The 27,493-nt window shown below is 37.3% G+C and overlaps 1 protein-coding gene across 1 annotated transcript; it reads left to right on the forward strand.

Moving 5' to 3' along the window:
* Positions 1-271: 271 nt before the first annotated feature.
* On the forward strand, positions 272-10,737 carry LOC145050177 (phospholipase A I-like). Its single transcript, XM_078998469.1, has 18 exons — positions 272-1,053; positions 2,260-2,407; positions 2,574-2,652; positions 2,734-2,887; positions 2,984-3,190; positions 3,286-3,531; positions 3,611-3,773; positions 3,853-4,113; positions 5,076-5,197; positions 5,310-5,471; positions 5,616-5,814; positions 6,080-6,216; positions 6,296-6,434; positions 6,544-6,747; positions 6,900-7,356; positions 8,140-8,356; positions 8,496-8,585; positions 8,719-10,737. Exons 1-18 carry the CDS (start codon positions 469-471, stop codon positions 9,202-9,204), a joined length of 4,056 nt encoding a protein of 1,351 aa, XP_078854595.1. The 5' UTR covers positions 272-468; the 3' UTR covers positions 9,205-10,737.
* The last annotated feature ends 16,756 nt before the right edge of the window (positions 10,738-27,493 follow it).

Consider the following 27,493-nt stretch of genomic DNA (forward strand, 5'->3'; position numbering starts at 1 on the left):
AAAGGGTAAATATGATATTTAGAAATTTTATAAAGGGTAAATATGATATTTAAAAATTAAGTTGGATAAATATAATATTTTGATGTTTAACAAGGGCATATATGAAATTCTCCCCTTTTTTTAATATTTTTTAATATGACATTCTTATTAGTAGGAGGGATTTAGGTAGAAGGTGTAGTTTTAGAGATAGTGAAAGGACTATTTTTAAAATAGTTCAAAGAACCAATAAACTCTCCGGAAATTACAAGACGAAGTAGATGATCAACTTTACTGGAATGGCGGTTTCGTATCATATCATCCTTGGTTTTGAATCACGATCCTTGAAAATAATCATATACCATTGTAAATGCTTCGGTTAAGCCCTACAATTCTTCAATCGATTTGTCCAAAAGCACGAAATGTTGTTAAAAGATCCAAATTTCGATCGATGATCGTCTCTGCATGAGGGAAATTTTGTGTTGATATACAATGTCGTGGGGATTAGGTTGGAAGAGGCCATCTGATGTGTTTCATCTATCATTACATTACGGTATAGAGGAAACAATAGATGATCAAAACCGTTCGCCTTCATCATCATCACCGCCTTCGTCGAGTTTATCGTCGGAAAAAGACAACCACATTTGTAACGACCAAGAGTTAGGGTTTCGAATCGATCTCGATTGGAATGCCGCCGATGACGATGGTCAGGTTGCATTGAGGCTTCAGTCTCAGGTAATGGTAGCTTTGCCTTTGCCGCAAGATACGGTGGTGATCACGTTGTCGGAAACAGCATGTGATGATTCCGGTGGGGATTTGGTGCGTGTGGGTATGAAGGTTGTGAAGCAGAGAGATCCACTTAGGGCGGTTGCCATGTCACGGGTCGGAGGGTCCGGCCAACAGTATGATGGAATGGGCGTCCTTACTAAGTTGATGCAATCAGATTTTGCAGCCGCCTCTGGGTCGGGTATGGGTACGGGTACGGGTACGGGTCAAGCTGTTGTGGTAGGGGTGAGATTTATTGCTGATCATTGGACGAATGTTACTGTCGTCAGCCTCTACAGCTGCGGTTTGTCTGTAAGCTTTTTAATTTCTTGCTCCTACAAAACTTATTTCTCAAATTATTTGACTTAATATTATTGTATCTTCTTTTTCTTACAACTTTCAAAAAGCTTCTGACTTGAACAAGTCAAATATTCAAATGAGTAGATGGCATCTAGGTGACAACATTTTGCTTACATGAATTTTTATTAGAATTCAAGTATTTATATTGTCGATTTGATCTTTATTTTAAAATTTAAGATGATAAAGCAACAACTTTACTTTTCAGTTTGTCCTATTTAATTGATTTTTTATTTTTTCACATACACCAAGTCATTTTTTTGTCATCATCTTCTTCACCCATTAAGATCCAAGAACTAGTTTCAAATAATCTCCAAATCTACCTCTTTTTTGACACAGTTTTTTCACCAAATGTAATTTTGACAAATTTTTATATTCAAGTTCCTATTGATTTTTGTTTCCGATTAGTTGAATGTTTGTTGGACTACCAAGAATACTAATTAAATGCATATTTGGTCTTATTTTGGAAGTGATTATCTGATTATTAGGATTTAGTTTCTAGTTTTTGTGTATCCTGCTCTTGCTTTCTGATTATTTAAAGATGAAGTTTTGAGTCTATTAATGAAGAATCGTTATTCAATATAAATTCACTATGGTAAACAATGAGCTGTTGGTCACCTTCATATAATGTAGTTTCAGTTCATTTACACCTTCACCTTCATATAACATCACACTTTCATTTCTTTCTACTACAACATTATAGTTTCAGTTTTTTTTCTTATTAAGACATTGTAGTGTGAGATATCTACCGAGTTGTAGCATTATACATTCAATGTTTATTAGGACATTATACTTTGAAAAAATCTACCAAATTGCACCAATGAAAATTGTTCATTGTTTTGTAGTGGATGACCTTAATATACTTGGATAAATGTTCAAAGTACAATGTTGTAGTAGGAAGAAATAAAACTAAGATGCTACAATAAACAAATCAACAAAACCACATTTCTATTTTTCCATTTAACCCATGTGGATACAATGGAAAATATTATTAGTGAAAAGGTTTTGCATGGCAAAAGGGTGTATTTCTATATTAGCAAAGTTAATAACATTTTGTTATACTTGTATTATTTAGTGTAAAGATGTTGTAGGCCATAGTGTTTTTTAAAAACGATCAAGGCTTCAAACTTTTTACAAATTTGCCCTCATTTATATTTTCAGACACTTCCAGTAGAGTTGACTAAACTGCCACTTCTTGAGAAGCTATATCTTGATAACAACAAGCTGTCAAATTTACCCCCAGAAGTTGGTGACATGAAAAGCCTTAAAGTACTCACGGTTGACTACAACATGTTAGTTTCAGTACCAGGTACACTTGTATGTGTGTGTGTGTATACATATATCATATATACATATATACATATATAAAATATCGATTTTCCTATTTTCCTGAGAAGTTATATCCAATTTATGTAGGTGTATAGGACCGATTTACAGCTTGTGACATGTGCCTTTTTTGTTTGAACCACAAACAGTTGAACTCAGGAGGTGCATTGGACTCGTGGAGTTATCACTTGAACACAATAAGCTCATCTGTCCTCTTTTTGATTTCAGGTGACTCGATTATAAATAAATTTTGTAGCATATTATTTAGAAAAAATGATAAATATTATTTTGACCTTTTTGTTTATGCAGGGCCATGGCAGAATTACGTGTTCTCAGGCTATTTGGTAATCCGCTTGAATTTCTTCCCCAAATTTTGCCTTTGCACCAACTTCGTCACCTTTCTCTTGCAAACATCCGTATAGTTGCAGATGACCATCTGAGATCAGTCAATGTGCAGATAGAGGTAATAATATATTTGGATGATGACATGCTTTTCTTTGGTGCTATCATTTTGTCAGTGTCAGTGTCAGTGTGTAACTTGTATTAAGATGGAATGCAGATGGAGAATAGTTCATACTTCTCTTCGCGACACAAGCTGAGTGCCTTTTTTGCACTTATATTTCGTTATTCTTCATGCCACCATTCTTTGCTTGCATCAGCCCTTGCAAAGATGATGCAAGATGAAGGAAACCGTGTGGTTATTGGTAAAGATGAAAATGCAGTTCGCCAGCTCATCAGCATGATAAGTAGCGAAAACCATCACGTGGTTAGTTCAGTTGCCATTTTTATCATATATTTATATTTTTTCCTTGTAATTAGTTGTATCATGTATATATGTACTACTCTGTGTTATATATATAGGTTGAGCAAGCGTGTTCTGCACTTACCTCTCTTGCCTCGGATGTATCTGTATCACTTCAGTTGATGAAATGTGACATCATGCAACCCATTCAAAGAGTTTTGAATTCTGCGGGCCCTCAAGAGCTGAAATCTGTTTTGCAAGTTGTAGCAAAATTAGGGTTTGTCTCTGATACAGTCGCCCAAAAGATGATGAACAAGGATGTGGTGAGATCGTTAAAAATCTTATGCGCACATAAAGATCCTGAGGTGAACATTATTTTTTTTTTTTCTTTCGTGTGGATGAAGTAAAAGTGCTGAATGAGTTTATTAATGGTTAATTAATTAGGTACAAAGGGCGTCTTTACTAGCTATTGGGAACTTAGCCTTCTGTTTAGAGAACAGGCTGATGCTTGTTGCTTCTGAAAGTTTGAGGGATCTTCTTTTACGGCTTACAGTTGCATTTGAGTTACGTGTGAGGAAAGCTGCAGCTCGTGTTCTTGCGATTCTCGGTGGGTTTTGCTTAGTGATTTTCTATGAATATATTATTTGATTTATGGTTATATTAAATAGTGTATTATTATTATATAGGGGAGAATGAGAGTCTGAGGCGTTGTATCAAAGGAAGACAGGTACCAAAGCAAGGACTGCGTATACTTACAATGGATGGAGGTGGGATGAAAGGTCTTGCGACTGTTCAAATTCTTAAGGAAATTGAGAAGGGAACAGGGAAGCAGATACATGAGATGTTTGACCTTATATGTGGCACTTCAACCGGTGGCATGCTTGCTGTTGCTCTTGGAATTAAACTCATGTCCTTGGAAAAATGTGAAGACATATACAAAAATCTAGGTCGGCTATGGCCTCATGACATGAATTAGTTGTACTGCATTTGGCATGCATTAGACTATGACTGATACTCATGTCCATCGAAAAAAAAAAATTGCAATTTTTTGTACCGCCCAAAAATGTGGAAAAGGGATTCTCTCTCGATCTTTGGTCTATGCAAAAGACGAAAATGCCATCTCCATCATCATTAAAAATAACCCTAGAAAGCATGTCCAGTCCAATCCAGTCTCGATCAACAAACGCAGCCATAAGGCTGCGTTTGTTACATGGGACAAGACTAGACAGACTTTCTAGGGATATTTTCAATGATGATGGAGATGGCATTTTCGTCTTTTACACAGACCAAAGATCGAGGGAGAATCCCTTTTCTACCTTTTTGGGTGGAGTAATTTACACGAATGGTCCCTATGGTTTAGGGTAATTTGCGCGTTTGATCCCTAACTTATTTTTTTAACTCAGAAGGTCCCTACTGTTTGTTTTTGTTACGCGCTTGGTCCCTCTCTTACCTAAAAAGACTATTTTGCCCTTGATTTTTTAATTTATTTAAATAAATACACACTCAACCCCATCCTCATCACCTTATCTTACTTACCCCACCATTTTTTCCTATTTAAATAATAGTCATTTTAGGTAAGACAGGGACCAAGCGCGTAACAAAAACAAACAGTAGGGACCAAGCCCATAACAAAAACAAACAGCAGGGACTTTCCGAGTTAAAAAAAATAAGTTAGGGACCAAACGCACAAATTACCCCAAACCATAGGGATCATTCGTGTAATTTACTCTTTTTGGGTGGTACAAAAAAATCCAATTTTTATTCGATTGACATGAGTATCAGTCCTAGTCTAATGCATGTCAAATGCAGTACAACCTGTCCTGCATAACCAAATAAATGGAGCCTTATGCATGCGACTATGCTAACACACTTGTTTTTCTTTACAATTGATTTCTCTACAAATCTAAAGGAAAACTTGTTTTTGCGGAACCCGTTCCAAGGGATAACGAAGCAGCAACTTGGAGAGAGAAGTTTGATCAGCTTTACAAAAGTTCATCACAAAATTTTAGAGTTGTTGTACATGGATCTAAAGTATGCAAAGTTCTCCCTTTTTACTTTTCTATATAGTCACTCACCAAAACAAAAAAATTTCTGATTTAATGATTATTTGCTAAATCTAATCTAGTTTCATATCTGTGTCCAGCACAGCGCTGATGAATTTGAGAGATTATTGAAAGAGATGTGTGCAGAAGAGGATGGAGATCTCTTAATAGACTCAGCAGTGAAAAACATTCCCAAAGTTATTGTAATATCGACTTTAGTCAGCGTGTCGCCTTCTCAGCCATTTATATTCCGCAACTATCAGGTTTTCACTATGTTTCTTTTTTTAGTTTGAACGAAAGAAATAGCAACACACTTTCTTTCATCTGTTTATTATTACACAAATAAGTGAAAGTAGGTTGCTATTTTTGACTCTTTGGTGATTAATATATGTGCATTGGAAGTGAAGTATCCTGCAGGGACACTAGAAGCACCTTTGACAATTGCAGAAAATTTAGCAGCAACAAGTGGGGGATCTGTAACATCAACTAATGGTGCTCAAATTGGATACAAACGTGGTGCTTATATGGGAAGCTGTAGACATCATTTATGGCAAGCTATTAGAGCATCATCTGCAGCTCCATATTATCTTGATGATTACACTGATGGTATGAGATGAAGAAATTAATTTGTAAAAAGTTTGGACTTAATGAGGAAAGCCTCATTTCCCTGACTTTTTCTATTAAGTCAAAAAATAAAAATAAACATTGTAATCCGGTAAGCTATATTTGAGTGTCTCTTTTTGCAGAAAGAATGACTTAATAGAATCATAAAAATAAGGTTCAAACATTATATGTTGAGAGTTGAAGTGGTGTTCAAGACTAGAATTAATTTGTGAAGGTTATAGAAATAATCAAGTGCGATTATTTTTAGGTATATTTCGGTGGCAAGATGGTGCGATTGTTGCAAATAATCCTACTATTTTTGCAATACGAGAAGCACAACTGTTATGGCCAGATGCAAAAATTGACACCTTAGTTTCAGTTGGTTGTTGTTCTGTTCCAACTAAGGTAATTATTAATACACCAAATTTCAATACTTTACATAAATAAATATTTATTCATCTTTTTTTTTTTTTTCTGATTCAAGGTTCGAAAAGGTGGGTGGCGTTATTTGGATACTGGGCAAGTGTTGGTTGAAAGTGCATGTTCAGTTGAGAGGATCGAACATATGTTAAGCACATTGCTCACCATGATTCCTGATATTCAGTATTTTCGATTCAATCCAGGTCCAATAACCTTTTCTCTAATTATCTAATCCATTTTAAATTCTTCTTTATGTATATATATATAAAGAAATCCATAAAAGTAGATTGGTGTTTGTGGTGTGTTTTACAGTGGATGAACGTTGTGATATGGAGTTGGATGAGACTGATCCTACGATATGGCTTAAATTGGAAGCAGCCACTAATGATTATATTGAGAACAACTCTTCAGCTTTTAAACAAGTGTGTGAAAAATTGTTGCAGAATTATAAGGATGGAAAAATACCTGACATTCTAAACTCTCCACAGTTCCTCAAGCCAAGGCGCCTAAATATAGGTACGATTGGATTGCTGCATGAAATCTTGTTTTTTCTTTTTCTCATTAACTGTTGTATACAATAATAATAATAATAAATTACATTACATTTTCTATTTGTAAGAACTCTGATGAATGATGTTTAAGGTTGGATTTGCATATAATATTTTCAGGTGAAAATGGACCTTGTTTAGGTTGGAGACGCTACGTGCTACTAGTGAAGGCTTCAAATTCCCCTGATTCTCGAAAAAACTTAAGCAGCCATATTCAATCACTCGAGACATTTTGTTCAGGGAATGGAATAAAAATATTTCTCATGGATGTGACATCATCATCATCATCATCATCGTTATCATCTCCCTCTCCACCTACATCATCACCATTGTTCACTGCAAGCTTCCCATCAAGCTCACGTCTCTTTGGTTCTGATACTGGGCCCGGGCCCCACTTAGGTCTTGATGGAAACTTTACAGATAAAAGTTGTGCCCCACTACCCCCCTTAGAATCACCAACAACACTAAGAAAGCTCTCAGAGCCAATTCGATACCTACATGACAAGTTACAGAATTCACCACAGGTTGGAGTTGTTCATTTGGCTCTTCAAAACGATTCAAATGGATCCATTTTAAGGTTCTTTCATTCTTTCTTCCTTCATTAACCAATATAGATTCAATACCCATTTATGCAACCAGGTTTCAATCTTATTTTTTTACCCAATTTGTGAGAAAAAGTGTTTCAATTTATAAGATGCAAATATTTGGCTGCATAGTAACTTGTTAACCGCTTGAAGGTGCTGTATAATTCATGTCGGTTGCATAAATTGGTAAAAAAAAAGGTAAAATCTTGTTGCATAAATAAGCATTCAATCGGTGTGTGTGTGTAGCATTATGAGGTAACAGGTCTTGTTACAATATTTTGGTCCTAGAGTGAAATAGGGTTGCATATTTACTGAAAAAAAAACAAGCGAGCATTTTTCTTTCTTTAGATAATGTTTTTTTTTTTTTAAAATAAAAAACACTATCCAAAGAAAGAAAAATGTGTTTCACCTCTTTCCCAACAACGTTGTATATGAGCGGATTGAGAAAACGGTCAAAATGGCTTGTTGTCTATTTTGTTTTTTTGTATCTAGTAAATAATAAATATTTGTAACGCGACAACAAAAGCTATTATTGAAAAATTAAAATAATTAATTATTTTTTATTAAAGTAAACTTTAGCTATGAGGTTAGTTTGTAGAATGTACACACTCGCCATGTGTGAGTTTTAACTTGTTTGACCCTTTTAGCAATTTTTTTTTTTTTTAAATTGCTAAATTGTTTAAACATGAGCAATACAGTATAGAGAAAATTTTAGGCAGTTAATAATTAAGTGAGATATAAGATAAGTAAAGACATATAGTGTATGTTGTGGGCAGTTGGAAAAATGATGTATTTGTGGTTGCTGAACCGGGTGAGCTGGCAGAGAAGTTTCTGGAAAAAGTGAAATATAGTTTTCAGTCGATGTTGAAAGGGGGGCGTAGGCGTTACATGTCAGACATTTCAAACATCTCTTGTGTTGCTGATTTGGTTGCCTGTAGGCCCTACTTCCAGATCGGGGTTGTTGTCCATCAGTACATAGGCCGCCAAACTCAGGTCTCTTTAATTCCTTACCCCATAAAACATCACAAAACAAAACACTGTGTTTGTGGGACCCAGTCTCATGTGTCCAAAAAAAAAAAAAAAGACATGAATGCCCTTCCAAAACTTGTAATATAATGATGTGTGTGTGAAGGTTAATGAAGAAGGTCAAGAATTTGGAGCTTACATGTTTCGTAGGACTGTTCCTTCTATGCACTTGGCTCCACCAGATGTTCGTTGGATGGTGGGTGTGTTTTACTCCAATTCTGACTTACTTTATTTATACTTTGGCCTTTTTTGGGTTATTTCTCTTGTAAAAATGTATTTTAATTACTTAGAATGACAAAATGTAGTTTTGTTTTGGTTGGTTGGTGTAGGTTGGTGGTTGGAGAGATAGAATTATAATATACACGGGCCTATATGGGCCAACGACAGCTTTAATAAAGGCATTTCTAGACTCGGGTGCTAAAGCCGTTATTTGCCCTACAATACAGCCTGAAGAAACACAAACACACTTAACATCATTCCATGGATCTTTCAACTTAACTGAACTGGAGAGAGTTAAATTTGAGATCGGGGTGGAGGACTTAGAAGATGAAGATGTGATGACAGTGGGGCCCATGAGCCCAGGGAGTGAATGGGAAGACATGACAATGGAGAGAGAGACACCCACTCCGGGTGTAGCAGGAGGTCGAGGGACGTTGATCTGGGATGATGATGATGAGGAAGATCTATCCCATTTCACGCATCACTTGTATGATTCCATATATCTTAGAGGGGAGAGAGTTGATGTTGCTTTACTAAATGCTCTTGATGCTCATCGGTCAATTAGGTATTCCTGTCATCTCCCTCGTCTGCTTTAGACTTTACAAAACAAATATATTATATTTTTAAAAAAAAGAAAAAAAAAAGAGAAACAAAAGAACATAGTTAGTGTTTATTACATATTTATTTATATGCTTATATGCTGTAATAAATGTTTTGGTATGGTGATCAATGCCAAAAATTTTGTTATTTGTATCATTTGTTATGTTGATAAGTATGCTTTTACCATGTATATAATTTGTGTAGCCAAGTTGAACATGTATTATTGTTGATTGCAATCAAATACAGTCATTAATTCGGTGACAGAAACAATAGGCAGGAGTCTTAGAGGGTGTTTGGCAAAGCTTAAACAATGAGCTTTTTGACTTATTACCGGTTTGATATCGGTATAAGTAAAAAAAAGTGTTTGGGTAAAAAACAACTTATAGCTGTTGGTAACCTCTGATAAGTCAAAAAGTGATAAGTAACATACCCCTTATTAAAAACTCTTTATTTCACTAAATAAGTTCTAAGTCAAAAAGTCATAAGTCTTTTCAAGTAAGCTTTGCCAAACACCCTCTTAATATATAGACTATAAAAACGGCTAAATTGTATTAAGGAACTACCAAGCAACTAGCAAACAACAAGAGAAAATTACATTATAGGGTTTTGCATCCACTAATTCCAGTTTTTGCAACCCCTCTTATTCCTATTTGAGAATCAATTAAAAGAAAAAGAAACAATGGAATCAAACAAAATTTCCTTCTTTGGTTTGGAATCTCCAAAACCCAGCTCTTTCCGGTAAGTCCATAAGACCCAAATCAAAGTGCAAATCACCATGTCAACCAACACACAACGAGCATGTTTGTAGTGTTATCAACCCAAAGAAACACCTCCTACACTAAATGAAAAAGAAGGAATCACCAAATCAACCCATCTAGCAACTCGACTCTAAAGTTGGGTCGCTACCTCACATTGTAAAAATAAAGAATCGCCTGAAACCTCTACACAACAAGGACAAAGAACTAAAGGAAGTTTAACCCCTCTCAAATCCAAAGAGGACCTAAATGGCAACCTGTTCAAACACAATCGCCAAATAAAAATATTTATCTTTATAGTTAAAGATGTATTCCAATGTGAAGTAGTTTTCGCCCCAGGAGGGTAACTGCATCAAGAACATGTCTAGTAGAATTACTTGAAAAGCATCTAGATGTATCTAACTCCCACGATCAAGTATCTTGCATCGTATCCAGATGAACTGACTGACTACAGAGGAACTATTTGTTCCCTTGTAGCACCAACATCAACCTCCCTTCTCCATACAAACCGCCGTCCATTTTCATCCTAATAATCACTAACACGAGAAGTGGAAATATCAGCCAAAGAAAACAAATGGGGGACCGAACCATGAAAATGGAATCTCCATACCACTCATCCTTCCAAATTCTAGTCATCTCCTCATTCCCTACTTTCTTTTTCACTGAAGATGTTGGAATGGAACCTTAAGAGTACATCATACCTCTTAAATTCAACGTTGATAATACTAAAATTCACACCCCTTAACGGCTACCACCCTAAAAACCACAAGAGAAACCACCATCATACCCATAGCACCTCTTAATAATCCTAACCCAAACTACATTAGGATTATAAAATGGCGATCGAATGGGTATCCACTCTTACCCACCACACTCTTGACTAGTGGAGGGTCGTTAGCCGAACGGGTAGGATATGACACAACCTTCCATTATAAGTATAATGAAATACGAAGTAACTAAACACTTTTATAAATTCCCAAATCTTAGTTACTTTAGGAAAAATGTGGATTTGATGCTATTCCATGAAATTACACTTTGTACCCTTGCTAAGACGTTAGCGGAGCGTGTGTGGTTAACCGACACACTAATTGGGTTCTAAACAAAGGTGGCAAATGGTGACTCGATGTTTTTCATAAATCGATGGATCGTGTGTGGTTAACCGACACGTCGATTAGGTGACTGTAACATTGGGGGCACCATGTATATTTGCATGGTTATTTACAACTTGTTTGTGATCCTCGGCATCCCAGTCACAAACGAAGGGCACACTTGAGATTTAAACATGCCATTGAAAAGTTAAATGAATCTCAAAAGATCTAGGAGTTTCAATTCATTTAAAACTTAAATTTCCTTTTCGTTTTTTCATGGTGGAAATTGGTAAATCGTCATTTACCTACCTTCAAATGTTCTGCAATTTGGATTACGGCATCCCTCTTCCAAATTGTAGAATATTGTGTTGGGTCCTAGCCTTAATATCTCATTTGGGTGTTTTATTAAGGACTCAATCAACTAACTTGAATTTCTCCCATTTTGTAGATATCAAAGTCTGACAACTATGGTCTTCCTGAATCCGTTGGAAAAAGTTTTCCACATGAAGATGATGTTCCACGATTGGATTGTGGAAATGGAAATCATGCTTCACTTCCTCCAACTCCTCCTATAATTCTCCCTGACCCACGTGTTCAAAGACTTGAAAAGTTCAAGGTTACTCAAGTCCTATTGGAAAAAAGACACAAAGATGGAAAACTTGTATGTGCTCATGTCTTGGATATGAAGTTGCATATTGATAGACTGGGAATGTTGGGTGTCGATGTCTCAAGGAAGTTGGCTGTTGATTTGGTTCTTCAGTCACTTCCCGATTCATATGGTAAGTTCGTTAGAGCGTACTATATGATAGAACATGACGTGACCCTCATTGATTTGACTTATTTGCTTATTGTTGCTGAATCAATGATGATTTGGTGCACTGGTCAAGTAAATTTGTATGGTAAATCAATGTCCCATCCTTCTATGGGAAATGGCAACATTGGAAGTCCAGAAAAGTTTTCTTTACGCAAGAGAAAGGCTAAGTCTGAGATAGTCTCGTGTAAATTTCCAGAAGAATCCATATGTTTCTACTGCCAAAAGAGGGGGCATTAGTTACGAAGTTGCCATGACTACCTGAGAGATATAAGAGATGGGAGAGTCAAGATGTATGACTCTGCTTCAGGTAAAATCCACTATCTAACTCTATTAAGTTCCTATTTGGAGATTCTAAATACATGATGTGATAAGATTACATTTGGTGTTTTGTAGGATTGAAGAAAAGAAAGGAAGCTTAAAGGAAGAAGCGTGCTGAGTCTGATTCCGAAGAAATGGATTTTGATCGCATGGTTCGATGATCGGATTTTTGGCTGCTACTTAGAGAGTTATGATAGATTGCTTACGATTATGTAATAACATAGTTTTCATTTGAATTGCATTGTAAGGACAAGTTTTTCCGCACCTTTTATAGATAAAATAAATTTTGGTTTTTGTCTTATTTATATATTTCCTTACAATTGCATGTATGAAAATTGATGTTTGTGTATTTCTAGAAATATTGAAATGGATGTGATTCTTAGTTATGTTATTTGTGGTAATGTTGAGAATTTACCAAATAAAGAAAGATTCTTGTCGCCCAAGTTTCAGTTGGATAGAAACTTGGAATCATACAACTTGTATTGTATGATGAATGAGAACCTTTATATTTGGAAAATTAAGACTAATTCCTTGACAAAGAGTCAAGTGAAGGACTAGGGAAACTGGTACACAATGTTGTGCACTGGTTAAGTCCACCACAAAGAACAATAAGATTATTCGTCATGATTTACTAAAAGTCTAGTAAATGTGGTTATGCTTACAAGATTAAGTATAATTCTGAATCATTGAAAAGTTTCAATAATAGCAAAACGAATAAGAAGAATCAACTAGGCAGAAAGATAAAAGTTTCTCCAATCTGGAAAGAAGGGAGAGTACTTTTGTATCATGTTTTAGGAACGTCTTATTGATTGAGAAACCATATCACAATTGATCCTCTAGGTAAGAAGAAGAATCGGAAATTGTTAAAATGGTTAAATCAAAAGGTGAATCATACTTCGTTCCACAATCAAGTCTTAGAGTCATACTCCAAGATTGTGACTTGAGTGACACATCTTAAGAAGTTCTAACACACTCATCAAATGTGAAGTAGAAAATTGTTTTTCTTAGTCTTGCACGTTTGAAATTAGTAAATTGTGATGTATTGGATAAGACAAAGGCCGACTAATACCACTTGGGTGTAGTGTTTATCTTGATAAGAATCTGCACTAACTATTGAATATTTGTTTGTCATGAAATGTTTCTTGACAAAAGAATCTTATATGTCAAGAGGTCAGTGGGAGTCTAAATGATCTTGAAAAAGGTTCAAGAACTAATCAAGAGTAAACCTATTATTAAACACTAGCACACGACTTAAGGTTTGTAACCTATCGTGTTGACAAAATTTTATTTCTATGCCTTTCCAGTAAAGTTACTTATGCATATGAGTTCTACAAGTTCTCAATTGACTACATAAGGGCAAATACCTTGTTCAATGAAAGTACGTTGACTAATATAGGTGAGCTGCTAAATAACTTGGAAGCAATGGTGGGACCCTTGATGGCAAGAAATTAAGAATGAACAAGTTATGTCCATAAGAGTTTGGATTTGACACAAACATTATCTTATGATTATGGTTATGACAAATTCATATGGATAAGAGCACATACACCATAAAATCTAAAGTGTCATAAGGTTTATCTCCTTCATGAAAATGATTCTAAGGAAACGCTTTCACTAGGAATATTTTAAGGAGATAGCGATTGTGTAAATTGTGTTCTCAAATTTGATTATGATTACGACATTCCTCTTTATAGTTCGAATTGTGAGATTTGACAATTAGTTTAAACATTTAAGACTTAGTGCTATAAGTGCTAAAATTGTTTAGACACACATATAAGCTATCTAAGGAAAGATGTATGAGTTTGAGAAGCTTAGATAAAGGCTTATTGAAGCATATCGTATTAGAAACATGAACTTTGGATGTCAATAAGTATTGCTCTCTAGAAGTCCAAATGTTTTCTGAATACGTGTCAAAGCTAGTGGGAGCATAAATGTTATGTTGGTATGGATATACTTATCATGTTAGTGGGAGCATGATTATTATTTTAAGTGTTGCATGTTAGAAATATTAATTATAGAAAAAAAAAGTTTCACTTTGCAAAGTTGCAGGGGTTGAAAAGCTGTTTTGCTATAATTAAGGGAGAGAATATTATAGTTCGTTTCGAAATCTAAAAGCTTGGATCGAGAAATTTTAATATTTAGTCAAAAGACATATATGGACGTTATGTTGAAAAATTCAACTTGAAAGGATTCTATATATGGCAATATTATAGCAAGGAACTGGTAAAGTATCACATTTTTCATTATGAATCGTGTCCCATACGCTTCAGGTATAGGATCGATTGCATATGCTGTAATATTCGACCATTCTAAAATTTTCCAAATGCCTAGGGCATTAAGAGGGAAAAGGGACTAGAACCGGATTTGACTGAAATAATTAAACAACTGTCAAGTACAATCTAAGGTTCGCCAAGGATTGGTCACTTGTGGGCAGTTGGAAGTATAGTAACGAATGGACCATAATGCAATTATTATAATTAGATATGATTCTATTAATAATGAGTTGTCGTATGTTAAATATGGAAATTTTTCCATATTGGGAGTTGGATATCGAGAATCTATGTCTAGATTAGAAACTTTTATGCAAGAAGGATGTTCAAAGGAATGTACTTTGAATGTGAGACTTCACATCTATGGAATTGTCTTGTAATAATCTCCAATAGATAAATTTGTAATTTCATTGACAAAGTCTTTGTGACGTTTGTGCAATAAGATTATAAAAGGATCATTACATAAAATGTTAGAATCTAACATATTCTAGTAGTGGCGAAAATTTTGTGTTCTTACACTAATGATAAGGATTAGGGATTGTGAAATGAGCATCATTGGAAATGTTTTTCAATTGATCTATTTCACAAAGTAAGGACCATAGGTAAACATAGTATGCATGCTTGGTGCATGGGACAACCGTTGTTATAATTCAAGTATAAGTTGATTATCCGAAAAATTATACAATGAATAATGTGTCATAAATATGGTGATTAAATAAAGGTGTCTTATTTATACTCAAAAGTTTGGGGCCATATTGGATTCAATTATTCTTGTATTTCACTTTGCATGTTTTGACTTCCTGAATAATAAGATTATTCGAATGTTCCACAGTCGCTCATACTTTAGGAGTAGGTATGAAAGAAGATTGTCATGAATTGGTTTGTAGATTGTCTAAAGTGTATTAGACATAGCAAAAGTTTGCTACAACATTCGTGAGTGCTTAAGAATAAGATTTGAGCATTGGATTAAACCCACACTCACTTGGATCGCTTCATGGATTTTATCACGAGTGATTGATGAGACAATAATATCTTATATTCTTGAAACCAAGACGTGTGAGTTGTATTCTGCAAGTCGGTTGCATGATAATATGTAAACGCACCAGTAACTTGGTGTTATAAAACATATTGTTGTGTGTGATTTGATGAGTAGGTACAAGTGAGCATTGAGTCAAAGTTTATCCATTCCTTTTACCCAAAGTGGGATAAAAGCGATATCTATGGGCCCCTCGATGATTTAGTGATGACACCCTAAGCGCTTGGCCAAGTCGGGACTAAGTTGATGTGTTCAATTGTAGTCTGTTGTCAGTCGTCATAAATCGGAAATCGGGAAACAACACATGAACTGCGAGTATGATTAAAATCCATGTCTCAGTTCATACGATATCTAGAATGGAGGAATATATGATCCCTTATCTAAAGGACACGTTATGATATGATCAGAGTTCGACAACGGCTTTTGAAAGTTACGATTGCTGATCAGGTTCCGAAGTCATACGCAATATAGTTATTAGACTTATCCAAGTGGGAGACTGTTGGATTAGGTGTCTAAGCCCATAAATATTTTGGTATGTACTTGACCCAATTGTGAGCATGGTCCTTTGGGGTTGCCTTCATCATAGCAACTGATAGGATGAACTAAGGAGAAAGAGGATTAATTATGATTTATTAATATATTATATGAATAATATATTAAAAGAAAAATCATATTGTTTAATTAATATTAGTCAAGAATTAATAAGAATTAATTATGTGGCTAAAAGAAATTAATTAAATAAAGGGGACTGATTGTGTAATTATAAGATAGTTGCATAAATAGGCTAATGGACTCCATAGAAGTTGGCGTGGACGAAATCTATGGGGAAACCCATTAGATTTCGTCCAAGGCTTCTAAGGAGAGAGTCCATGGGCTGCTTAGGGCCTAAGCAGTCAGATTAGGATTTCCTGGTTAAAAACCCTAATAGCCTAACTATATAAGGAACCCCTAATGCCCCAAAAACGTGTGGAAGTAATCCCTAAGGGTTCTTGGACGTTTTTGGTGCTCCTCCTCCTTCTCCTAGGTCATCTTGTTGCTCATGGTGTTTGTGACTCCATTAGAGGTGCAACATTTGAGGCACTAAGCTTTCAAAGGTCAAGATTAAAAGGAATTGAGATTGTTATTGCTACATAACAATCAAGGTAAGATCTAAACCCTAATTCATATGTTAATTCGATTATTGTATGCTAGATCTAGGGTTTATGAGCTTTGGATGATTACTGCATGTTCATTAAACAAACTAGATCCAAAGCTTTAGGGTTTGTATGTACACCATATGATTGATGTAGTGCTCAAAACCCATCAACCCCCCATGAAGAATGATCAAAATGAGCTCTTTAAACTGATTATAATATGTTTTTTTGTGTGTTGCCACGTTGTGGCAATGTATGGCCACGTCGTGGCCCATGGGAATCAACAAGGTACATTGTTGACTCCATTCCAGCTCGAGGCAGTTCTTCTTCCAACTTCAAACATTCGTAACTTCTTTGTTTCTTATCCGTTTTCAGTGATCTTTATATCCACACGAAGCTGGGTGTAACGCCCCATTTCTGGTATGTAATTTAAATAAAGTATTTTCATTTCTTAAGGGGTACTCAATGAGTCTGTAGCCCGATTCTTCGAGTAGAGACGGGATGATCACGCAATTTGAGTTGGCTACTCGACGAGTCCATATGCTGGGACTCGACGTGTCCGCCTGTCTGGATGAAGCCCTAATTTTAAGGGTTTGCACCCTATTTAAACACCTTATTGCGCCCCAACTTAGCCTCCATCACCCTCAGAACATTTCTTATCAAACCCTAGCCTCCTTGAAGAGTGTGTGAGTGATTGTTGCCTTATAAAGGAACTATTGGTGCATTTTGGAGCAAGTAGAAGAAGGAGAAGGTTGAAGAACTCAAGGAAGAAGAAGTAGATCCAGAACACACTCCTTTGTGGTCATCTTTTCTGGTAATAAAGTCTCCATCTTGTTCATTAATATAATAGATCTATTTGTCCCCAAATTGTTGGTATTAAGCTCAAAAACCTCAAATCCTTTGTGATAAAGCCTTATAATCGAGTTATACTTCTGATCTAGCCTCTCTTGGGCTCCAGGAGCTCAAGGAAATCACCTTTTTGGCAGCCATGGCTTTGTTTTGGCTTATTAACCCCATAATAGTAGAGTTTGAGTGAAATAGCTTCATTTCTTCTTGGTTACACGTAAAGTTAGCAACTTTACGTGTTTAGATAGTCCCAGGAGCTTAGATCTACGAGTTAGATGCTCTGAAATGGATTAGAATCGAATGTATGGAATTTGCATGCTTAGGACTCGGCGAGTTGTTCTTCGGACTCGACGAGTCGAGTCTCGAGTCCCCTGTTTTTCCTCGATTTGTGAGTTCAAGGTGAACCAATGAGTAGGGAAGGGACTCGGTGAGTTAAAGTCAGAGTTAGTAATGGAGGGACTAGGCGAGTCTACACCCTGACTCGGCGAGTCCGGTCAACTGAAAATTGACTTTGACCATGGAGTTGATTTTGACCAGGGGTAAAATAGTCATTTTACCCTGAGGGCATTTATCAGTACCTGATCTAGTGTTTTTGGGATTTGTAGTCGGATAGTTCCGAAGCAGCAGTCAGCCAGTTTTAGAGTTAGTATCTCAGCAGACAGCATTACGAGGTGAGTTTCCTTCCAGTAGGAACGGGTCTACGGCCACAATGCCGACCCGTTTAGTTATCAGTAGTTCCGAACCTCGGTTCGATGCAGTAGTTATATTGCTTGATGTCTTTGTGATTCAGTTATTGGTTATGTGTTCCGGACCCTGGTCCGATGCAGTATGCAGTATATGTGTTCATGCTAGTCGATATGTTTATGCTATGTTATGTTCAGTCAGTTGCGGACTTCGGTCCGATGCAGGGGACAAGGTCCCAGTCAGTTCCGGACTTCGTTCCGATGCAGTCAGTTTCGGACTTCGGTCCGATGTAGTTTCTGTAACGCCTGTGTTTCTGGGCTTGCCATTTTTAGCAATGTAATAGTCTAGGTTAACCTTTGTAACCCAATTTTGAAATAATAAGAATGTATTATTTGTGAATTATGTGAATTACGTGATTATGTGTTTATTTTCTTAATTATTATAATTTAATGAATTAAGAATAAAATGAGCGTCAAAATTTAAGTGTAAAATAAACTTGATATCTTTGGATAATGTTGTAGTAGTCGAAATGCGGTTTCCGAATATATATAGAACGCCCAAATCTGACTTCGTATGAGGAAGTTATGATTTCTTGAAGTTTCGACTGGGCAGGATGCAGCCCGAATACTCGATTTGAGATCGAGCGGTTTTTAGCCGAAACAATCTAAACGAGAATCGAAGATCTTGTTGTTAGTAGCGAAACGATGAAAAGTTAGGCGACAACGGACGTCGGACGAAGAAGTTATGAATTTATAACGAAGTTTTTCTGTCCCGGCCTCCTAAAAATAATTAATAAAAATAAAGTCAAAATTAGCCGACGGAGTCTAAACGAAAGTTGTAGAGCATAGTCTCACTACGCGTGGATATAAAGAACGTCGAAAACGGAGTTCGTATGAAGGAGATATGAATTTTCAAAGTTTATTAAATATTTAATATTTAAATTTTAATTCAAATTTTCGATATTATCTGAAGAGGAGTCACCGGACTCATCCGGAGTACGCCTAGCGTACAGCGAAGCGTGACAAAGCCTAGCACTCGAGTACCTCCGATGACGTAAGCGCTGACGATCCGAGGCGTACGCCCCGCGTAGCCTCGTACGCCCAGCTTACGTGCGAGGGTCCAGCCCCTATAAAAGGCTTGCGAAGGCAACCGATTTTCTTTTACAAATTCCATCCTTTTCTCTCTAGTTTTTCCTTGTTTTGCGTGCCCTTTTATACCCCGAAGCCCCGATAATATTTCCGAGCCCCGAAGCAAGATTCGAAGCCCCGAGGATCCCGAAGAGCGTTATTCCCGAGCCGAAGCCCTACCCGCGAGGAGCCCGGTTTTTGTGAAGATCTTCCAGATCTACGGAGAAACACTACTTCTTCAAGCCGTAGTGCTACCCGATCATCTTCTGATCAGGTGAGTGTGTAGTCATTTTAATTCCAACGCAATATTATGAAGTATTTAATGTAAAATACGTGTTGCATGTATATATTTTGTTGTTATATGTGTGAATGTATATTCACTTTCTTCTATCTCATAGATCTGATTTATTCTCTATGAAATACGTGTTATGTGTGTGTGCCTCATCTGTTATGTGGAATATGTATTGATTAAAGCATGCTATACAGGTTTTTAAACTATGTATAAAAATGTATATTTTTATCTACTAATATGTTGGGTAGAACATGGGTAGATAGTTGGTGTGTAATAAACATATGAGAGGCCTCGGTGTTGTTGGTGTTATTCCAGTCATTCAGCAGAGTATGGATGACGACCACGGACTATTCTAGACTGTCATGTGGAACACTAGCAGGCTCATAACCTGTAGGTGTTGTGAACGACGTGTTCACCGGTGTACTCTATCCCCCTCATGGTTGCCTTTAGGATATTTATTGCTAAGGAAGCCCCTTTGTAGTAATGTCCGTCCCGATGAAAAATCCTAGATTAGGTCCCTTGTAATAGATGTTGTTTTAGGGACGTAAAGTGAGGATAACGGGAATGGGTAATCGGGTTATTGATGATTGTTGAATTAAATATAAATATTCATTGTGGGTTGAAAAACCTATATGCTCACCAGGCTCCCAAGCCTGACCCACTCAGTTTATTTGTATTACAGGAAGTGGCACAAGAGCTTAAGATGGACGAATCATCAAGTTGTTTTGTTTACAAGTCTGTATATGTATATATTGTTGAATGACTGGTAATGTTATCGTTTATGCTTTATGATCTATATCGGAACATGACATCCCGACTTTTGATTATGAAATGAAATCATATTTCTTTGTGAAATGTTTTGATAAATATCTATTTTATCATGTTTTGTTTTTGGGAACAAATTTCACATCTCTTTTAAAATTAAAAGGATTTACTCTGAAAATGTTTAAAAAGCATAAATGAAATCGGTCTTTTCTAGCCGAGATTTTGGGGATGTCACAGTTGGTATCAGAGCCAGGTTTAAGCGAACTAGGAATTTGTAGGATTTCTAGACTTAAACTTACAATGCTAAATGGAGATTGTGAGTTGTGTGTCTGATAAATTTTAGACACGAGCACTAGTTTATTTTAGGAAAGTTGCCTAAAATGGTTTTATGTGCTAAATGTTATATGTTGCCATATATGATATTATTTGTTCGGATCTACGGTTTGTTGCCAACCGGATCTGAAGGTTTTTGTGTTTAGGATTCTAAGCGTATGTCTACGTTATTAGAACTAGCATGTAATTGTTTGGAGTAATAAGGATGAACTGAAATCTTATCGTGAAAGAAGATCTAATTTCACCTTATTCGGTGTATAGATCAAAAATGGTGAGAACAAGAAACGGAGTTGGAAATGCTGATGAAAACAGGAATCAACCGCCTGTAATTCAACAAGTACCTGTTGTAGCTGCTGCACCTGAGCCGATAACAATGGCTGGTGTACAAATGATGATTCAAACGATGTTGGATCGTCAGATGGAAGAAACAAGACACATGCTTAGGCAGAATCGTGAAGAACCCTCAATTCAAGTAGAAGAACCCGAGGAGAATGGAGGGCAGTCTGAAGGAGAAAACTTTAGTGGGATCGTTGGTCAAGACAACCCACCAGTGGTTAGACGCAATAACCAGTATCGAGGAAATGATGGGCGTGGGTGTAAGTACAAGGATTTCATGGCGTCCAAACCACCATGTCTATCCGGAAGCCCGACGCCGGCGCAAGTTATGGACTGGGTCTCCGAAATGGAGACTATGTTTGAATGTTGCGAATGCAGCAACAGGCGGAAGACCGCTCTTGCGATCCCTCTGCTAAAATCTGGGGTGTTGAGTTGGTGGAAGTTGCTAGCTGACTCTATGCCCAAGGGAGAAGCAAGCAAAATGTATTGGGAAGACTTTGTGGAACAACTAAAAATGCAATACTGCTCCGAGCAAGACCTTCTGGAAATCAGTAATGAGTTTCAGAATTTAAAGAAAGGGAAATTGAGCGTTACTGAATACGCTGCAAGTTTCATAGAAAAGATGAATTTTATCCCATATTTAGTGCCTACAGAACTCTCTAAGGTCAACAAGTTTGCCCTTGGACTACCAGCGGACTATGGTCCAATGGTTAAGCAAGCAACCACATTGAAGGCCGCCATCTGGGCTGCTAGAAATGTTGAGACCCAGATCAGGGAGAAAGGTTTGGAAAGGTCAGAGGTGGGAGAAAAGAGGAAAATCGATGTATCTTCAGGGTCCATCAAGAAAAGTAAATTCTCAAAATCTGGTTCGAGAGAAAGTGGAGGAAAGGTAGAGGCGAAATGGTGCGACAAGTGCAAGAAAAAGCATCATGGGAAGTGTGGCGGGGAAACCACATGCTTCAAATGTGGAAAGCCAGGGCATTATGCCAACGAATGCACCCTCACCAAGAATGTTTGTTATGGTTGTGGTGAGGAAGGGCACATCTCGAGAGATTGTCCAAAGAAGAAGGAGGCAGTAAAACCCAACATTCCGCCAAAGCCGAAGGCGAGAGCATTCCAGATGACACTAGAAGCTGCTAAAGATGAAGCTGATGTCGCTTCAGGTACCTTTCTCGTAAATAAATTGCCTGCCCAAATTTTATTTGATTCTGGAGCCAACTACTCCTTTATATCGCATAAATTTGGTAGAAAATTAGCTTTTTCTGTTGTTAGACTAGATGATGCTTTATTAGTCGAAGTTGCTAGTGGCAAGTTTGTACCTGTTAGCTATCGCATGAAAAACATCTTAAATGATTTAAATGGGAATAAGTTCCAGAAAATGTTTGAACAAGGGATGTGCATCATATTTAGCATTCGTGATCGATGCTAAGAAGGAAAAGAAGGTGATGCAGAGCATACCAGTGGTGTGTGATTATCCGGAAGTATTTCCTGAAGATCTTCCTGGATTACCGCCCGATCGGCAAGTAGAATTTCGTATCGACTTGTTTCCCGGAACAACGCCAATAGCAAAAGCACCTTATCGATTAGCACCAACGGAGATGAAGGAGCTGATGATGCAACTTCAGGAGTTATTGGACAAGGGTTTCATTAGACCTAGTTCATCACCCTGGGGACCTCCGGTGTTATTCGTAAAGAAGAAAGATGGAAGCATGAGGATGTGCATTGATTACCGAGAGCTGAATAAGACAACAATAAAGAATAGATATCCGTTGCCAAGGATTGATGACCTATTCGATCAACTACAAGGTTCGAGTTATTTTTCGAAGATCAACCTAAGGTCAGGATATCATCAGCTGAAGGTGAAAGAGCAGGATATAGAGAAGACTGCATTCAGAACGCGATATGGACACTATGAGTTCTTGGTCATGTCGTTTGGACTAACCAATGCTCCAGCGGCATTCATGGATTTAATGAACAGAGTTTGTAACCCGTTCCTTGATAAATCTGTGATAGTGTTCATAGATGACATTCTGATTTACTCAAAGAGCTAAGAGGAGCATGGCAGACACTTGCGAGAAGTGTTGGAAGTCTTGAAGAAGGAGAAGTTGTATGCGAAGTTCTCCAAATGTGATTTTTGGATTCGTGAAGTCCAATTCTTGGGTCACGTGGTCAACCAAGAAGGGATAATGGTTGATCCAGTGAAGATCGAAGCTGTAACGAAGTGGGAACAACCGAAAAATCCCACGGAAATCCGAAGCTTTTTAGGATTAACCGGATATTACCGAAGGTTTATCCAAGGCTTTTCTTCGATCGCTAGTCCATTAACAACTTTGACCCACAAAGGAGCTACTTATGCTTGGAATGATAAGCATAAAGAAGCATTCGAGAAGCTAAAGAAGAGGCTATGTGAGGCACCGATTCTATCTCTACCCGATGGAGTTGAAGACTTCGCTGTTTATAGCGATGCGTCTGGGGTTGGATTGGGTTGTGTACTGACCCAAAGGGATAAGGTGATCGCATATGCGTCTCGACAATTGAAAGAGCATGAAAAGAACTACCCGACTCATGATTTGGAGTTGGCAGCGGTAGTTTTCGCTCTAAAGATATGGAGGCATTACCTCTATGGCACGAAGTGCAAACTTTTTACTGATCATAAGAGTCTCCAATATCTTTTTGGTCAGAAGGAATTGAATATGAGACAACACTGGTTGGAATTACTTAAGGACTACGACTGTGAGATACTTTACCACCCCGGTAAAGCTAATGTTGTTGCTGATGCTCTCATTCAGAAAGTCAATATTGAAAGGAAAAGGCCAAGAGCGTTGAGAATTGAAGTTGTCTCGACAATTGTGCAAAGTATAAAGAAAGCTCAAGAGGAAGCTTCTGAGAAGAATGACCGAAAGGAGGAACGTTTGGGTAAAACGTTCGTGTTCGGCATAAACAGTCATGGACTGAAGGTGTTCCAAGATCGGATTTGGATACCTAAGACAGGAGGAGTCAGAGATCTTCTGATGGAAGAAGCTCACAAAACCATGTACTCGATTCATCCCGGTAGCACTAAAATGTATAGGGACCTGAAACCCTACTACTGGTGGCTGACGATGAAGCTTGATGTTGCAAAGTATGTGGCTGAGTGTGTGACTTGTGCGAGAGTAAAGACACAACATCAGAAACCGTACGGGAGTTTAGAACCATTGCCTGTGCCTATGGGTAAGTGGGAAGACATTGCTATGGATTTTGTCACTAAACTGCCTAGAACAAAAAGTGGTCACGACATGATTGTTGGGTTTTGAGCAATCTAACACTCCTAAGTGTACATGCAATCCTAAATACCTTGGATCTATGTTTTCTCTATTATACATGCAAATATCAACTTTCCAAGGTATTGTTCTATTCTAGCATACAAAACTTTGAATAACACAAGTTAGAATAACATACCTTTTGTTGGTGCTTGTCTTCATGAAGCTTGAGTGCCTAGTGCCCCAAGCGTGACACCTCAAATGTTTCACACAACACCATAAGCACTTGGAATAACTTAGAGAGAAATTAGAACACTTCAAGAATCGGCTTGCCCTCCATGCATAGTATATTCACCGATTTTCCCAAGAAAGAGATCATTATATAGTGTGTTACAATTAGGGTAAACCCTAATTGTCATGGCTATCCATTTCCATGGATCCATGGGTTCAAATACACCATGGAGCATCCATGGAGCATCCAATGGGTTTGAGCCCAACTTGATAATCCATGGAGCATTAGCCCACTATATAAGTATGGATGATTTACACAATCAACCCATATATTTAATTAGTCTTCTTTTGATCACATAATTAATTCTAAATTAATTATTGATCAATACTAATTAAATAATCTTATTAATATATTAGAACTTATAATATATTAATAAACCTTAAGTGTTATTTCTCTCATTTTAGTCTATCAAAGTGCATGATGCCATGCAACCCAAATGGACCATGTCGGGTCGGGTCAAGTCTTACCAATTATAGTTATGGACTTAGACATTAATCCAACAATTATTTGGGTGGTCGTTGATCGATTCACTAAGAGTGCGCATTTCATAGCAGCCAACGAGAAATGGTCTATGGAGAAGCTTGCGAACTCTTACGTGAAGGAAATTGTGAGGCTTCACGGTGTTCCGCTAACGATTGTGTCGGATCGTGATAGTCGTTTCACCTCGCGATTTTGGAAAAATCTACAAGAGGAATTGGGTACCAAGTTGTGTTTGAGTACAGCTTACCATCCACAGACTGATGGTCAGAGCGAACGAACGATACAAACGCTTGAAGATATGCTTAGAGCATGTACCCTAGAATTCCAAGGTAATTGGGATGAACACTTACCACTGGTAGAATTTTCCTACAATAATAGTTTCCACTCGAGCATAAAGATGGCACCTTATCAAGCTTTGTATGGACAAAAGTGTCGTACGCTGTCTTGTTGGCTTGAGGCTGGGGAAAAGCAGTTTATGGGACCAGAGATAGTCCATCAAACTGCTGAGAAGTTGAAAATAATTAGGGAGAGAATGTTAGCAGCTCAGGATCGTCAAAAGAGCTATGCTGAAAAAAAGCGAAGACCGATGACTTTTGAAGTTGGAGATTCGTTTTTGCTTAAAGTCTCACCGAGGAAGGGACTTATAAGATTTGGTAAAATGGGAAAGTTAAGTCCAAGGTTTATTGGACCATTTAAAGTTCTTCAGAGAATTGGGAACCAAGCTTACAAGCTCGAACTACCAGAAGAACTAAATGGAATTCATAACACTTTCCATGTGTGTTATTTGAGGAAGTTCACGGGAGAAGTTCCCGATATGATTCCACTTTCGGAGATGAGAATCGATGAGAACAAAAGGTTGATTGAAGAACCAGAGGCAATCGTTGACCGAAAGACTAAGAAATTGCGACGTAAGATGGTTGAGTTAGTGCTTGTCCGATGGAAACACACGAATGGGCCGAATCTCACCTGGGAAACGGAGAGTGACATGATGAGTCGCTACCCGCAGTTGTTTGTTGATGTGTGATTCCAGGGACGGAATCATTCTAAGGTGGAGAGAATTGTAACGTCTGTGTTTCTGGGCTTGCCATTTTTAGCAATGTAATAGTCTAGGTTAACCTTTGTAACCCAATTTTGAAATAATAAGAATGTATTATTTGTGAATTATGTGAATTATGTGATTACTTGTTTATTTTCTTAATTATTATAATTTAATGAATTAAGAATAAAATGAGCGTCAAAATTTAAGTGTAAAATAAACTTGATATCTTTGGATAATGTTGTAGTAGTCGAAATGTGGTTTCCGAATATATATAGAACGCCCAAATCTGACTTCGTATGAGGAAGTTATGATTTCATGAAGTTTCGACTGGGCAGGATGCAGCCCGAATACTTGATTTGAGATCGAGCGGTTTTTAGCCGAAACAATCTAAACGAGAATCGAATATCTCGTTGTTAGTAGCGAAACGATGAAAAGTTAGGCGAGAACGGACGTCGGACGAAGAAGTTATGAATTTATAACAAAGTTTTTCTGTCCCGGCCTCCTAAAAATAATTAATAAAAATAAATTCAATATTAGCCTACGGAGTCTAAACGAAAGTTGTAGAGCGTAGTCTCACCTACGCGTGGATATAAAGAACGTCGAAAACGGAGTTCGTATGAAGGAGATATGAATTTTCAAATTTTATTAAATATTTAATATTTAAATTTTAATTCAAATTTTCGATATTATCCGAAGAGGAGTCACCGGACTCATCCGGAGTACGCCCAGCGTACAGCGAAGCGTGACGAAGCCCAGCACTCGAGTACCTCCGATGACGTAAGCGCTAATGATCCGAGGCGTACGCCCCGCGTAGCCTCATATGCCCAGCGTACGTGCGAGGGTCCAGCCCTTATAAAAGGCTTGCGAAGGCAGCCAATTTTCTTTTACAAATTCCATCATTTTCTCTCTAGTTTTTCCTCGTTTTGCGTGCCCTTTTATACCCTGAAGCCTCGGTAATATTTCCGAGCCCCGAAGCAAGATCCGAAGCCCCGAGGATCCCGAAGAGCATTATTCCCGTGCCGAAGCCCTGCCCGCAAGGAGCCCGGTTTTTGTGAAGATCTTCCAGATCTACGGAGAAACACTACTTCTGCAAGCCGTAGTGCTGCCCGATCATTTTCTGATCAGGTGAGTGTGTAGTCATTTTCATTCCAACGCAATATTATGAAGTATTTAATATAAAATACGTGTTGCGTGTATATATTTTGTTGTTATATGTGTGAATGTATATTCACTTTCTTCTATCTCATAGATCTGATTAATTCTCTATGAAATACGTGTTATGTGTGTGTGCCTTATCTGTTATGTGAAATATGTATTGATTAAAGCATGCTATACAGGTTTTTAAACTATGTATAAAAATGTATATTTTTATCTACTAATATGTTGGGTAGAACATGGGTAGATAGTTGGTGTGTAATAAACATATGAGAGGCCTCGG

Source organism: Lactuca serriola, chromosome 1, assembly GCF_051521515.1.
Source record: "Lactuca serriola cultivar US96UC23 chromosome 1, Lser_US96UC23_V15, whole genome shotgun sequence".
NCBI lineage: Eukaryota > Viridiplantae > Streptophyta > Magnoliopsida > Asterales > Asteraceae > Lactuca > Lactuca serriola.